This window comes from Schistocerca gregaria, chromosome X (assembly GCF_023897955.1).
Source record: "Schistocerca gregaria isolate iqSchGreg1 chromosome X, iqSchGreg1.2, whole genome shotgun sequence".
Lineage (NCBI taxonomy): Eukaryota > Metazoa > Arthropoda > Insecta > Orthoptera > Acrididae > Schistocerca > Schistocerca gregaria.
Window position 1 is genome coordinate 855298545 of NC_064931.1, and position 16600 is coordinate 855315144.

At 38.5% G+C, this 16600-nt stretch overlaps 1 protein-coding gene across 1 annotated transcript in view; it reads left to right on the top strand.

The window, feature by feature from the left end:
* The window catches only part of LOC126299594 (tyrosine-protein phosphatase 69D), a 365347-nt gene that overhangs the window by 34691 nt on the left and 314056 nt on the right, over positions 1 to 16600 (top strand). The window contains exons 2-3 of the mRNA XM_049991615.1: positions 8542 to 8692; positions 11731 to 11867. Coding sequence (XP_049847572.1) covers positions 8542 to 8692; positions 11731 to 11867 — 288 coding nt within the window. The remainder of the gene's footprint in view (positions 1 to 8541; positions 8693 to 11730; positions 11868 to 16600) is intronic.

A 16600-nucleotide genomic window follows, 5' to 3' on the forward strand; every position in this document is an offset into this window, starting at 1 on the left:
TATGTATATTAGCCCAGTACTTAGCCATGTCTGTAACTTTTCCTTTAGGAGTGGTCGGTTTCCTGACCGATTAAAGTACTCGGTAGTGAAGCCACTTTATAAAAAGGGAGACAGGGATAATATTGACAATTATAGACCTATTTCTATGCCATCGGTGTTTGCTAAAGTTATCGAGAAGGTTGTATATACAAGATTACTGGAGCATTTAAATTCACATAATTTGCTGTCAAATGTACAGTTTGGTTTTAGAAATGGCTTAACAACTGAAAATGCTATATTCTCTTTTCTCTGTGAGGTTTTGAACGGATTAAATAAAAGGTTGCGAATGTTAGTTGTTTTCTTTGATCTAACGAAGGCTTTTGACTGTGTTGACCACAAAATATTACTGCAGAAGTTGGACCATTGTGGAGTAAGGGGAGTAGCTTACAATTGGTTCGCCTCTTACTTTAAGAACAGAAAGCAGAAGGTAATTCTCCGCAATATTGAGAGTGGTAGTGATGTTCAGTCCCAATGGGGCACTGTTAAGTGGGGCGTTCCCCAAGGGTCGGTGCTGGGGCCACTGCTGTTTCTTATTTATATAAATGATATGCCTTCCAGTATTACCGGTGTTTCAAAAATATTTCTGTTTGCTGATGACACCAGCTTGGTAGTGAAGGATCTTGTGTGTAATATTGAAACAGTATCAAATAATGTAGTTCATGAAATAAGTTCGTGGCTTGTGGAAAATAATTTGATGCTAAATCACAGTAAGACTCAGTTTTCTAACTCCCAATTCAACAAGAACCAATATTTTGATCTGACAGAATGGGCGTATTATAAGCGAGATGGAACAGTTCAAGTTCCTAGGCGTTCGGATAGATAGTAAGCTGTTGTGGAAAGCCCATGTTCAGGATCTTGTTCAGAAACTAAATGCCGCTTTATTTACCATTAGAACAGTATCTGAAATAAGTGACATTTCAACACGAAAAGTAGTCTACTTCGCATATTTTCATATGCTTATGTCATGGTATTATTTTTTGGGGTAATTCTTCTGATTCAAAAAGGGTATTTTTGGCTCAAAAACGGGCTGTTCGAGCTATGTGTGGTGTAAGTTCGAAAACCTCTTGTCGACCCCTATTCAATAGTCTGGGAATTTTGACATTGCTCTCACAGTATATATTTTCTTTAATGTCATTTGTTGTTAGCAATATTAGCTTATTCCCAAGAGTCAGCAGTTTTCACTCAGTTAATACTAGGCAGAAATCAAATCTGCACGTGGAATGCACTTCCTTGACTCTTGTGCAGAAAGGAGTGCAGTATTCTGCTGCATCCATTTTCAATAAGCTACCACAAGAACTCAAAAATCTTAGCAGTAGCCCAAACGCTTTTAAGTCTAAACTGAAGAGTTTCCTCATGGCTCACTTCTTCTATTCTGTCGAGGAGCTCCTGGAAGAGCTAAAAAATTAAGCAAATTCCAGTGTTACATTCTTGATTCTCTTTATTTAAACTAACGACTTGTTGCCTGAATATGTTTCTTATATTTCATTTTATCTGTTTGTATTTTATCTGTTTGTACAATCTACAACTGAATATGTTTCTTATATTTCATTATATCTGTTTCTACAATTGTGTTATAATTTCATGTATTGACTCGTTCCATGACCATGGAGACTTCTCCTTAATGTGGTCCCACGGAACAATAAATAAATAAATAAATAAATAAATAAACCTACCTTTGATTTTCTACCACCTCATCTCAGGTAACTAGAGCGATGTTCCAAAGGTCATACAGGTTCTTTGAGTGGGGTTAGGCCAATTTTCTCGAATGTTCTATTTCATCTCAGGCCTTAAGATTTAAATGGGTTGCTAGGGTTGACATTGCAAAGGTCATATGTTCCTTGCTTGGGGTGTGGCCAGTTTTCTCAAATGATCCATTTCATGTCAGCCCATACGATTTCATTGGGGCAGAGGTCTTGTGGAGAAACAGGCCTCTCAAGAAGAAATCTCATTCAATTCTGTAAACCATTCCTGCATCATAGCTGACTTGTGTATTGGAGGGTGATGCTACTAGAATAGATTACTACTCAGAATATAGTGGTCGCACTTATGGAATCTGAACATTAATCGTAATATGAGTGTACTAGGCCCCATCAAGTTGGCCATTTATCCTGTGAACCATCCTTTGTCTACTGGGACACAAACAGCCTCAAACTACCAGAAACATTGCCATGGAAAAATGACTTAGTGGTACGTCTGGAGATTGAAATGGCCACCATGCAGCCTCAGTAGAGCTCCAGTACTAGAGCAGAGAGGACGTCAGCAACAGCTTACAATTTTTACATAGATTTTATACATTTTTTGTTCAGTGGTGTTCCTACATGCTTCTGACTAGGAATGAACAGTAGTAGATATTTATTTCTCTGCTTTTAGTAGTGCTGTTTATTTTGTTGTAAGAATTCACTTTTTTTTTATTATAAGAGTGAGTTAACGTCGCTGTGTAGTTATTTATTTAATCTTCCAACCTATTTGCATTTTCTTTTCTGCCAGCGTGCAGGAGACTATTGTCAGTGACAAGCTTGGTGTTCTATAGTTACTTGCATTTGTGTAGGGTAGTGAAAATCCTTGTCTAAAAGACAGAATTTCTTTCCCATATGAATTTTAGCAGTAGAATGGGTAGGGAGTGGGTATGCCATATGTGAACTCAGGAGATGCTGTCTGCATGGGAAACGTCAGGTTTTACTCGATTTGCCCAGAAATTCTGCTGCTGAGGCACCGTCAAGTGTGCCCAATGCAGGGGAACTGCACTCACTGCAGAGTGCGAGGCAGGTTTAATGTTTTGACGTTATTCGAGGTGGGGAGAGAATGTGGGGCTGGCCATCTGGCCTCACCAATTCATCCTGTGATTGGACAAGTGGCCAATCCTTCAGCAGGGTCTGAGCAGGCAAATTGAAGGAGGTGTTCTACTGATTATCGAGACTACCAATGTTAGACATATTATGGAACCCCTTAAAGAAATAGCATCTATGGCTGGAAAGAAGTTCAGTGTGCACTCAGTACTTCTGTCCAGCAAGGGGCTCATCCAAGATGTGGAAGAGGCTGTGGGTGCAGGGTGCAGTCATCTTCAAGTTTTGACTTGGGTCAGCACCAGTAAGGTCTGTCCCTTGGTTTCTGAGGCCATCCTTACTTCATACGTGCAGCTGGCAGAAGTGGTGAAGACTGCTGGCCTCACTCATAGGGTGCGAGCAGATCTTGCAGTTTGAAGAATTGATCAGAGTCTTGTGGTTAGACGTGAGTGAACAATCGCAACCAGAGGCTCTGTTGATTTTGTTATAGGCCTGGTTGCAGATTTCTGTCCTGCGTTTGGGATGAGGCATTGTAGGATTTGCGTTGATAGGTCAGGGGTGCACTACACAGAGGAGACAGCTACTCAGCTAACAGAGTACTTGCCTGGGCAATAGTTTGAGGTCCTCTGATGAATATTCACTAGTCAATAAGCAGAGTGTGAATTCAGATTGTGTACAAAGTCCCTGAATTCACCAGCCTTTCTCACGTTCAAATTGTACTCAGAACCAAGAAAAGAAAGTAGAAAGCTCTGAAATATTTAATGAGGAGTGGAAAGTATACTATAAAGACAGCTTAGATGCCATAGGAGGGGGAGTGTTCATCACAACTGACAGAAATATTGTCTGTCAAGGTCCAAATAGAGTCTGACTAAGAAGTTATCTGGATTTGAGTAACCAGCCTAAGTGTATTCAAGTTAATCATCGAATGTTTTTATCGCCCACCCACTCAGGAGCACAGTAGTACCAATCGTGCCGTATTAGTTGGAGGCAACTTAAACGTACCAAGTTAAACTGGGATGTATATGGATTCATTGCAGATTGTATGGACAGACTGTCGTGTAAAGTTATTCTGAGCACATTGTCCAAAAACTGTCTTCAGCAGCTACTTTGACAACTGACGTGTAATAGAAATACTTCATACTTGGTACCTACTAATAGTCCTGACCTTACCAACAGTGTTAATTTAGACAGAGAGAATAGTGATTGCGGTATCATCATAGCAACAATGCTTACTTAAGTTCATAAATCAATCCATCATTTTTTTTAATGGGAGGGGGGGGGGGGGGATGCAGGAAGTGCCGAAGAAACTGGTACAGTAGGCATGCATATTCAAATACAGAGATATGTAAACAGACAAAATACAGCGCAGTGCACACACAGTGCTCTGAATCATAATCAATTTTAGTTTACATGGAGTGGGATGAGGGGTGAAGAAAAACTATTCATACTGCAAAGAAGAAGAAAAACGGCAACACCTATATAAGATAACAAGTGTCTAGTGCAGTTGTTACAGTGGTTATTGCTGCTACAATGGCAGGTTATCGAGATTTAAGAGAGTTTGCACAAGTCGGTGTACAAGCGATGGGACACAGCATCTCTGAGGTAGAGATAAAGTAGGGATTTTTCCATACGACCATTTCAGGAGTGTACTGCAGATATCAGGAATCTGGTAAAACATCAAATCCCCGACATCGCTACGGCCGGAAAAAATCCTGCAAGAATGGGACCAACAATGACTGAAAAGAATCGTTCAACACGACAGAACTGCAACCCTTCCACAAATTGCTACAGATTTCAGTGCTGGGCCATCAACAAGTGCCAGCATGTGAATCATTCAACGAAACATCGTCGATATGGGCTTTTGGATCCAAAGGCCCACATGTGTATCCTTGAGACTGCCTGACACAAAGTTTTATGCCTCGCCTGGGCCCGTCGACACCGACCTTGGACTGTTGATGACAAACATGTTGCCTGGTTGATGGAGTCTCGTGTCAAATTGTATCAAGTGGATGGACGTGTATGGGTGTGGAGACAACCTCATGAATCCATGGACCCTGCACGTCAGCAGGGGACTGTTCAAGCTGGTGGCGGCTCTGTAATGGTGCGGGCGTGTGCAGTTGGAGTGATATGGGACTCCTGATATGTCTAGATATGATTGACAGGTGAAACGTATGTAAGCATCCTGTCTGATTACATGTAGCCATTGTGCATTTCGACATACTTTGGCAATTTCAGCAAGATGATGCAGCACCCCACATGTCCAGAATTGTTACAGAGTGGCTCCAGGAACACTCTTCTGTTGGCCACCAAACTCCCCAGACATGAACATTATTGAGCATATCTGGGATGCCTTTCAACATGCTGTTTAGAAGAGATCTCTGCCTCCTCTTACTGTTATGTATTTATGGACAACCCTTGCATGATTCACAATATAAATTTGCTCCAGCACTACTTCAAGCATTAGTCACGTCCATGCCACGTCGTGTTGCGGCACTTCTGCGTGCTTGCGGGTGCCCTAAACAATATTAGGCAGGTGTACCAGTTTCTTTGGCTCTTCAGTGCATAAAAAGATGATATGCAGAGCATATAGTAACTTCCACCACAATACATTAGCGAAAGATTTTACTAAGAACTCAAGAAAATTCTGCTTCTACATAAAATCACCAAATTAGTCGAAAGGTGGGAATTTTAATATTTTCAACATTTCGCGGCCCTGTCACCAACTGTATTAATATTAATTTTAAATTAACAACAGCCTCAGTTGCAATGTTCACCTAGATTTACCTAGGTTTCAGATGGGATAACCTAACCCTCTTCAAAATAAAAGGAACTGCAATTTGTCCATATGGACAATGTCAAAAACTAAAAACTATAATATGGTAATACATCGTCATATTTCAGTAACTTAGCCGGGAAGCAGCCTCGGCCCCACTTCGCGACCGCAGTACAGCAGCAACAGATGTTGTACTGGAACTGGCTATAGCCTCGAGAGCGCGTGCACAATAGTGTGTCATGCATACTTGTTAACACTGGTACCAACATGTACTCCTAAACTTCAAATTTTATGAATAACCAGTTGCGGCTAACGAATTGACGTATATGTCATCCTGTAAGGAACAAAGATATATCAACTGTCTTAACATGTGTAATAATTTGTTGGATGTCAAAAGTGAAGGGAGCAATGCGTTAACTATTTTAAGCCAACTTAGCATATTCGGGCTAATCATCGAACTTGACCGTATGAGGATAACTACGGGTTTGAAATACTAGATAATCCCATGTATTCAGCAAATGAGAGTGCTAAAACCATATTGGCAAGGGTACAATGATGACTCCCTAAAGTTATGGCAGATGGAATAACGATTGAAAACCTTCAAAAAAGTTTTTGTTTCGCAACTGCAGCTTGTCGTTAAGGAGGTTAATTTTTTCATATATATTGTATGAGCCAAAATGTACTTTTATTCACAGTGCAGAAGATTTGTGCGTGTTGAGTTTTTCACTTGTCATATTGCCAAGACAAAGTTTAGAAAGAGACTTTTTTCTAATGTTAATATGAAACAATATGCATTACATTGATCTGGTGTTTTTTTTTTTTTTTTTTTTTTTTTTTTTTTTTTTTTTTTCTCTAAAAGTAAGGCCTATTGACTTGAACACTATTAAAAGAATGAAGTTTTATTATTATTATTATTATTATTATTATTATTATTCATCATCGTCATCTGCAGAAGTCAGAGCAATCTCTTCTTGTATGGGTGGACTAACAGCAGATGTTGCCACTGCAGATGATCTTCATTGACCTGAAGCCTAAAACCTATGACGTCTATTATGGAAACCTAACTGCTTACCATCGGAAAAGAGGGATGTTTTCTATGTAGTATGTCTCTCATAGAACAAGGAAGGAAAACATAAAATAGAAGACCGAGCGAGGTGGCGCAGTGGTTAGCACACTGGACTCGCGTTCGGGAGGACGACGGTTCAATCCCGTCTCCAACCATCCTGATTTAGGTTTTCCGTGATTTCCCTAAATCGTTTCAGGCAAATGCCGGGATGGTTCCTTTGAAAGGGCACGGCTGATTTCCTTCCCAATCCTTCCCTAACCCGAGCTTGCGCTCCGTCTCTAATGACCTCATTGTCGACGGGACATTAAACACTAACCACCACCACCATAAAATAGAAAAAAGTGCCTCTAAACATGGAATCAAACTACTGCCTATTTTTGTAGAAAGCCTACTAAGTTGACTACTCACATGTAGTGATTAACAGCAAAACTTTGCCAGTTAAGGCTTCACATAAGCCTCTGCAGCGTATTTTATCATCATCTTCTGGAATATGTATAGAATTCAGACAGAAGTTGTGCATAATATTTCAAGTAATAATTCCACTTCTGCATGATTTCAGCATAATCCTGAAAAATACCATGTTGCATTTTATTCCTATCAGTGATTTACCATACTTCAACTCTGACTGCGATTTTATGCTGCACTTTTTGTGCTGTCAATTGTAAGTCTGGGGCTGTATCAGCTGGGTTTATTTTAGTATTTTGGCAAATTTCTGTAGTTAGCAACAAAAATGTGATACAAAAGTACAGTTCTAACAAGTTATCTTCTATGTAATACCTAAAATTCAGTGCCATTTGCCTTTCTAGTCTTCCTTTCCCTTAGTTTTTCCTTTCCCTTAGTTTTTCCTTTCCCTTAGTTTTTCCTTTCCCTTAGTTTTTCCTTTCCCTTAGTTTTTCCTTTCCCTTAGTTTTTCCTTTCCCTTAGTTTTTCCTTTCCCTTAGTTTTTCCTTTCCCTTAGTTTTTCCTTTCCCTTAGTTTTTCCTTTCCCTTAGTTTTTCCTTTCCCTTAGTTTTTCCTTTCCCTTAGTTTTTCCTTTTCTTTGTCCATACTAATTTCTGTTTTCCAATCTAACGTGCTGGTATCAGTTTTGAGATTATTTCAGCTTCAATTCTCTTTAGAATATTTAACTATCTTTACCTCCATGTTGCATTCTAGAGACAGTTAAACATCATGTTACTCCTTGTATGGTGCATGTAACTGCTTTTTAGTGTAGAATTGCACCCAATATGTTTTGGTTCCTAGTACCTGAATGCTTGATACTTCTTAAGGCTGTAGTAGTCAGTCTGGTCCCTACCGCCCACTAGTGGTCATTCAAGCTTTCATGATGGGTGACAGGTGGTTGGGATTTAAGACATTTTCACTAAGTTTCCATGAAATTTTGACATAAAGTATTTGTTAAGTTATTATTATTATATGCTTTAGCTTGCTGTGATTGCTTTATAAATTTTGTAAATTAAAGTCATTTCCTTACTTTCTAAATTACCATTACTGTGCAGCTGGTAGGTGGTTAAAAAATTGTACTACTAAAACACATACAACTGTGGACAGTAGGTAAAAAAGGTTGACTATCAGTGTCTTAAGGTATGCCTTTCATCTCTTTCCTTGTATGATTCTTCTTTAATTATGTACTGAGTCAACATTAACAATATAGAAATCATGCATGGCATACCTTTGTTTGTTCACTGTATACAATCCTGTTGTGTGAAGTTTTGAGGTCTTGAAGCCTTTGTCATTATATTCAGTGCAATATAATTATTTACGCAGTGTTTGTTGTGTGGACATGGTAATACTGTGATGATATGTATTCCATACAACTGATCAGTTTTTACAAATATGACTGATAAATTATGTTACAAGAAATTTGTTTGTGTGTGTTGCAGATTTAAAGAAGGTTGAAATTACTGATATACAATTAACTTCCAAACGGGTTAGCGCTTGTGACAATGCGACGTTCTTATGCAAGGTGCATCCCTCCAACAGCAGTGTATGGTGGGAATTTGAAGATGTTAACATCAGCATTTCAGATGATAGGTAAGTCATAAATTGTGTCCTGAAATAAAGTAACATAAAGGTATATGTGAAAAACTATTTTTATAGTTTGATGAGTTCTCCAGTCCATGCTTGGTAGAACAATTTCAAACTTATGAAAAAAGAAATCTTATCGTCAAGTGCTTATGTTTTCATTCGTAAGTTTTTCATAGTTGTTTTATGTGCCATACATTAAGTAACTTATTAGACTGAAACAAAGCTTAAAACATCTAGTTTAGTTGAAATGAACTTCAGAACACACTTATTCTGTGCTTTCTCTTGATTTGTGTGAGTATACAATACATACTCTGTTGTGGTGTGAATGGATCACAAATAATAGCTCGAGTTACAGTGATAATGTTAGTTGTCCATTATCGTGCCAATAACATGCAAGATTATGTTTGTCTGTGATGTTAAGTGCCACTAAAATGTTGCATTATTTTAATCCATGTTTCATGAAGTGTAATGTCAGGCTGATACAAATAAAAAGAATCACAAAAAAGAAGTGTTTCAAAGAAGAATCACAAAAAAAACTGAGTCTTTTATGGAGAAATTGAATAAAATCATAGCTGATAATGATCAGCATGTTACTTGGAATGAAATATAGATAGATACTATTGTATGCACCAATGAGATGATAGAGGAGAAACAAATATAACCAAGAGACTGATGGGTAACAGAATAAATAAAAAACGTAAGGCAGAAAAGGAATATATTGAGAAAAGGAAAGTCAGGAAATGAGGAAACAGAGCGTATATGAAAGTTAGAGCTGTCCTGTACAAATGAAGTACAGTCTGTATTAATTGGAAATATAGATATAAAATTATTGACTGATAGTTATCAGATGAGGTATCAGACAATATGTGACTGGATTGAGAATTTATTGGTTGGGAGGATGCAGCATGTTGCCCTGGATGGAGTGTCATCGACAAACGTAGAAGTAACTTTGAGTGTACCCCAGGGAAGGGTGTTGAGACCTTTGCTGTGCATGTTGTATAGTAATGATCTTGGAGACAATATTAACAGTAATCTCAAACTTTTTACAGATGATGCGGTTATCTATGATGAAGCACAGCCGTAACAAAGCTGTACAGATATTCAGTTTGACCTTGGTAAGAGTTCAACGTGGTGAAATGATCTGCAACTCGCTTTCAGTGTTCAAAAATGCAAAATTTTTGGACAATCTGTGTTAATTCACCACAAATAAGGCAACTTTATTCATGGTGTAGTCCTTAGAAATTGGCAAATATGATGGCTCCTTTCTGCCATTCTGTCGTGTATCCATGTTGACCCATTCTATGAATATAATATTGGTGCCTCACATTTGGAATTTTGTAAACTCGTACAAATACTTGGGTGTAACACTTAGTAGGGACATGAAGTGGAACAATCGCATAGGCTCAGTCGTGGGTAAAGCAGGTAGCAGACCTCAGTTTTTTGTAGAATGCTATGGAAATGCTATCCATCTAGGAAAGAGATTGTTTACAAATCACTTGTGTGACCCATACTAGAACATTGTTCAAGTGTGTGGGACCCATACCAAATTGGACGAGCAGGGGATATGGAGTGTATGTAGGGAGGTACAGTAAGCTGGGTCAAAATGGATGCATGACAGAATGGCAGAAAGGAGCTATCATATATGCCCATTCCCAGGACTTCACCATGAATAAAGTTGCCTTATTTGTGGTGAATTAACACAGATTGTCCAAAGTGCATACAAGGAATGGTCTACTATTCACATCAGGTAACTGTGTAAGAATGTGGTTACAAAAAGAGAGAGAGAGAGAGAGAGAGAGAGAGAGAGAGAGAGAGAGAGAGCAAATAATCTGTAAACGACAGAGACCGAAGGTCAGTGACAAGTCCAACAGGAAATGCTGCTGTCAGTGAGTGAGTGTCCATGCTAACCAATTTCTGAACTAAAATTTTGAAGTGAAATGAGTGCAGTGGGCAATTGAAGTTGGGGTAACTTGGGAAAGGCCGTTGCTTGCATTGGAACATAAAAATGCACATCCTCAGTGGGCTAAACAGCCTAGAAACTTGACAGTAGTTGACTGGAGATATACAGTATGGTCAAAGGAGCTGTAGTTTTCTCTTTTGAAATGATGTGAGGTGTCCTGCGCATTAATTAAACAAAGATCTATCTAATCTGGAGTGTTTTGAAGGTGTAGTTCGTTGGAGGTGGTTTGGTGATGGTTTGGCTGTGTTTTGCTTATCATGATGTGGACCTACTCATTGAGATTATCACGAAGATGAACTAGGACGTTTATTTCAGCACTTAGTGACTAAGTGATGCCCTTTCTTATAAGTCTTCGTGGTTAGTACATTCTGTGCTCTCTAGTCTTCCAAGATAACAACCACGTCCACAGGGCTACACACATACATTATTGGTTTGATGAATACACAGGCACCCTGTTGCATGTTGATTGTCTTTTTAAATTGTCCAATCTTAATCCCATAGAAAATATCTGGGACATAGTGGTACTGCAGGGTAAAAGAGCAATCAACATCCCCTCAATTTGGTAGCCTTACAGGATCTAATCATCAGTGAATTGGAAACTTGCTGGAAGATTAAAACTGTGCACTAGACTGGGACTTGTACCCGGGACCTTTGTCTTTCAAAGGCAAGTGCTGTACCAAGAGAGCACTTGTCTGCAAAAAGCAAAGGTCCCGGGTTTGAGTCCTAGTCCGGTGTACGGTTTTAATCTGCCAGCAAGTTTCATATTAGTGCACACTCCACTGCAGAGTGAAAAATTAATTCTGGGATCAATGTGTGGGTTCAGCTAGATATGACATACCTGAAGAAAGGCAAAAGTAAGGGTTACATATTGTCAGCACACCATCTCCTGGGGATGGAAATTTTTTTCTGGTGTGTTTATTTTTCGCCTTTTCTCTCCATTCATCAGGGAGAGAAGGGGGCTGGTAACCAATGATTTGTAGGAGAAGTAAGAATAGAAGAAGAATAAATTTTGAATTACACATATAATTTTTTTCATGGCTCTGAAATTAGTTAAAGTTGTTTGTAAATACACTTTGTTTTTCAGACATATTGTTGATAGAGTTGAAGATGAGTCCAGACTGACAGTAATTTGCGTCAATATGAGTGATGCCGGCAACTACACATGTTTTGCATCGGCAGGAGAAGATGAGGTGTCTCAAGCTATATATTTAAATGTTACAAGTAAGTGGTGACTAATTAATTACTTCTCTCTCACCAATGATGCCATGACACAATAACTTATCATATGTTGTTACTATTTAAAACGTAATTGAAATGATTAACTTGACATTATTAACATCAAGTGCTGTTGTTGTTGTTGTTTTGTACAAATACATGCTTCACGGAGATATACATTACTAAAATACTCTTGGGTTCCAAGCTGTGTCAAGTGGTTAACTGCCCACAAGCTTTTGGCAGAAATTGGTTGACTGTCATTTGAGTGCCATTGCTGTGCTTGTATAGCTGCATTGCCGCCAGTGATGTCACTGGGGCCTAGTCCCACTCCATATAAGGTGATGTTTTGGTGGCAGGACCGCTGTGCCTGCTTCAGCTCCCCAATCACAGGATGCAAGGCCACACTGAGCTGCAGTCCACCGTGTTTATTGAGACTGTTGTCCAATGTTTTAATTTATGTTGCTTCATGTACTACACTACTTCAGAAGCTATTGGTCCATGTAATAATAGTAGTATTGTAAAATGCTATTCGGTGTCTGTTTTCCAGTGCATGCTCAGCTAAAGCTGATGTTTCGGGGTAGCATAGGTGGTAACACCTATCATGTTCTGTGCGATACAGTTCAATAGTGTGGACAGTCTGACCAACATAAAACCACCCACACCCACACATTATTTTGTATATTCTATGTGTTCTGAGGCCTACATCAACTTTCGCAGGCTTCAATAGTTGCCAGATCTTTACTGGGGGCCTGAAGACTGCATCGAATTTGTTTCTTCAGGGGCTGTCTAATCTTCCCTGTTATTGAGCCACATAACAGTAAAAATGCAGTCTTCTTTGTGTCTTCCTCAGAGGTCTTAGATGAAACAGCTCACAAAATTTGTCTGTTGTTGTAGCTGTTTTCCTTGAAAACTTTACACAAGTGGCTCAGTTCCCTCAACAGCTTTTCTGCAGCTGAGATGGTATTTTGTATATTCCAAGTGTTCTGAGGCCTACATCAACCTTCACGTTTCATTAATTGCCGGATATTTGCTGAAGACTGTCAATTTTATGTTTCTTCAGGAGCCGGCTAATCTTCCCAACTATTGAACACAAAACGATAAAAATCCAGTCTTCCCTGTGTCTTCTCCTGCTTTTGCAGTTTAGATGAAACTACTTGTGAAGTTTATCTGTTGTTGTAAAGTTTTCCTAAGTGGCTCAGTTCCCTTGGCAGGTTTTCGGCATCTGAGATGGTTTCAGCTGTCCCAAGGTCCTTGGAACAGACTGTTTGGTGCTGGGTGGTGGTAGTTGGTGGCGTGCAGATACCGATCCGTGTGCATGGGCTTATGGTAAATTCTGTGACCGAGACACCCATTGGGTTTTTGGCAGACACGAATGTCCAGGAATGGCAAGGAACCCTCCTTCTCTTCTTACGTCATGAACTTTATGTGGTTGTAGATGTTTTCGTGTTCCAGGAACTCTTTGAGCTTTTCATGTCCAAGAGACCATATGATGAAGTTATTGTTGACATAGCGACAATAATAATAATAATAATAATAATAATAATAATAATTGCACAATTGGAAAGCCCCTGGAAAAGATAAAATAGCAAATTTCTGGCTAAAGAAGTTCACCTCAACACATTCACATCTAACTAAATTATTTAACAGTTACATTGCAGACTCATACACATTCCCTGAAGATCAAGCAGACACAGCAAACCCAGCTAAATATCGCTCCATAACATGCCTACCAACAATATACAAAATATTAACTTCAGTCATTACACAGAAATTAATGACACATACAACACAGAACAAAATTATAAATGAAGAACAAAAAGGCTGTTGCAAAGAAGCACGAGGATGTAAAGAGCAACTGATAATAGATGCAGAAGTGACATATCAAGCTGAAACTAAACAAAGGTCGCTACACTACGCATACATTGATTACCAAAAAGCTTTTGATAGTGTACCCCATTCATGGTTACTACAAATATTGGAAATATACAAAGTAGATCCTAAATTGATACAGTTCCTAAACATAGTAATGAAAAATTGGAAAACCACACTTAATATCCAAACAAATTCAAATAATATCACATCACAGCCAGTACATATTAAGTGTGGAATATACCAAGGAGACCCATTAAGTCCTTTCTGGTTCTGCCTTGCACTGAACCCACTATCCAACATGCCAAATAATACAAATTATGGATATAATATTACTGGAACATACCAACACAAAATCACACCTTTGCTGTACATGGATGATCTAAAACTACTGGCAGCAACAAATCAACAACTCAACCAATTACTAAAGATAACAGAAGTATTCAGCAATGATATAAATATGGCTTTGGAACAGACAAATGTAAGAAAAATAGCATAGTCAAGGGAAAACACACTAAACAAGAAGATTACATATTTGATAACCACAGCGACTGCATAGAAGCGATGGAAAAAAACAGATGCCTATAAATGTCTAGGATGCAGACCAAAAATAGGAATAGATAATACAAATATTTAAGAAGAACTAAAAGAAAAATATAGACAAAGACTAACAAAAATACTGAAAACAGAATTGACAGCAAGAAACAAGACAAAAGCTATAAATACTTACGCTATACCAATATTGACCTACTCATTTGGAGTAGTGAAATGGAGTAACACAGACCTAGAAGCACTCAATACACTTACACGATCACAATGCCACAAATATAGAATACATCACATACATTCAGCAACAGAAAGATTTACATTAAGCAGAAAGGAAGGAGGAAGGGGATTTACCGACAAAAAAAAACCTACATTATGGACAGGTAGACAATTTAAGAAAATTCCTTCTAGAATGAGCAGAAAGTATCAAAATACACAAAGCAATCACTCATATAAATACATCAGCTACACCTCTGCAGTTTCATAATCACTTCTACGACCCTTTAGATCACATAACATCAACAGATACGAAGAAAGTAAATTGGAAAAAGAAAACACTACATGGCAAGCACCTGTATCATCTAACACAGCCACACATCGATCAAGACGCATCCAACACATGGCTAAGAAAAGGTAATATATACAGTGAGACGGAAGGATTCATGATTGCAATACAGGATCAAACAATAAACACCAGATATTACAGCAAGCATATTATGAAAGATCCCAATACCACAACAGATAAATGCAGACTTTGCAAACAACAAATAGAAACAATAGATCACATAACAAGCGGATGTACAATACTAGCAAATACAGAATACCCCAGAAGACATGACAATGTAGCAAAAATAATACATCAACAACTTGCCATACAACATAAACTAATAAAACAACATGTTCCCACATACAAGTATGCACCACAAAATGTACTGGAGAATGACGAATACAAATTATACTGGAACAGAACCATTATAACAGATAAAACACCACCACATAACAAACCTGACATCATACTCACCAATAAAAAGACGAAATTAACACAACTAATCAAAATATCCATACCCAATACAACAAATATACAGAAGAAAACAGGAGAAAAAAAATTTAAAAATACATTCAGCTGGCTGAGGAAGTCAAGGACATGTGGCATCAGGGTAAAGTTGACATTATACCAATTATACTATCAACTACAGGAGTCATACCACATAATATCCACCAGTACATCAATGCAATATAGCTACATCCAAACTTACATATACAACTGCAGAAATCTGTAATTATTGATACATGTTCAATTACCCGAAAGTTCCTAAATGCAATGTAACATATACCATACAGTTAAAAGGAAGTCACGCTTGATCAAGGTCCTCATCACTTTCCATTTTTAACCAGACTTAACATCTGAGAAAGTAAAGAAATAATAATAATAATAATAATAATAATAATAATAATAATAATAATAATAATAATAATAATAATAATAATAATAACTAGGCTTTGCAGGAGCTGTGTCCAAGGCAATGTCCTCAAAATGCTCCACAAAGATGTTCACGACAAGTGGAGCTAATGAGTCCCCTATCACAAAGCTGTCTGTCAGGTTGAAATACTCTCCACCATTTAAAAAACGTGATGATGTCAGTGTATGTTTAAAATATCCTCAATGGTGTCATCAAAGAGGTTGGTCAGACGTTTTATAGAGTCTGTGATGGGCACACATGTGAATTAGGGAACTACATCAAAACTAACCAAAATATCCCCTTTACCAAGGCATAGATGTTTAATTTGATTGATGAAATTCGCCATATTCTGTACAAGGTGCGCACAATATCCAGCTTGCATCGACAGGAGACTGGCCAAATGCGATGGGTGGGCCATTGGCTCCAATTGTAGCAAATCTATTAATGGTGAGCATTTTGAGGACATCATCAAGAACATGGCTCCTGCAAAGCTTAGTTGTTTTTATCGCTACACCAACTATAGCTTTGTCATGTGGCCTCATTGACATGAAAAGATCAGAGTTCCTGGAACACATCAGCATCATCCATAGCCACATAAAGTTCAGAACGGAAGTAGAGAATGACAGTTCCTTGCAGTTCTTGGACATTCTTCTCTGCCAAAAACCAAATGGGGACCTCGGTCACAGTGTTAACAGCAAGCCCACTCGCATGGATCAGTATCTGCATGCCTCCTCTACCACCAATCAGCACAGAAATGGTTTGTTCTGAGGACCTTGGTACATCAAGCTGAAATTACCTCAGATGCAGAAAGCCTGTTGAGGGAACTGAGCCACTTATGTAAAGTTTTCACGGAACAGTTACAAC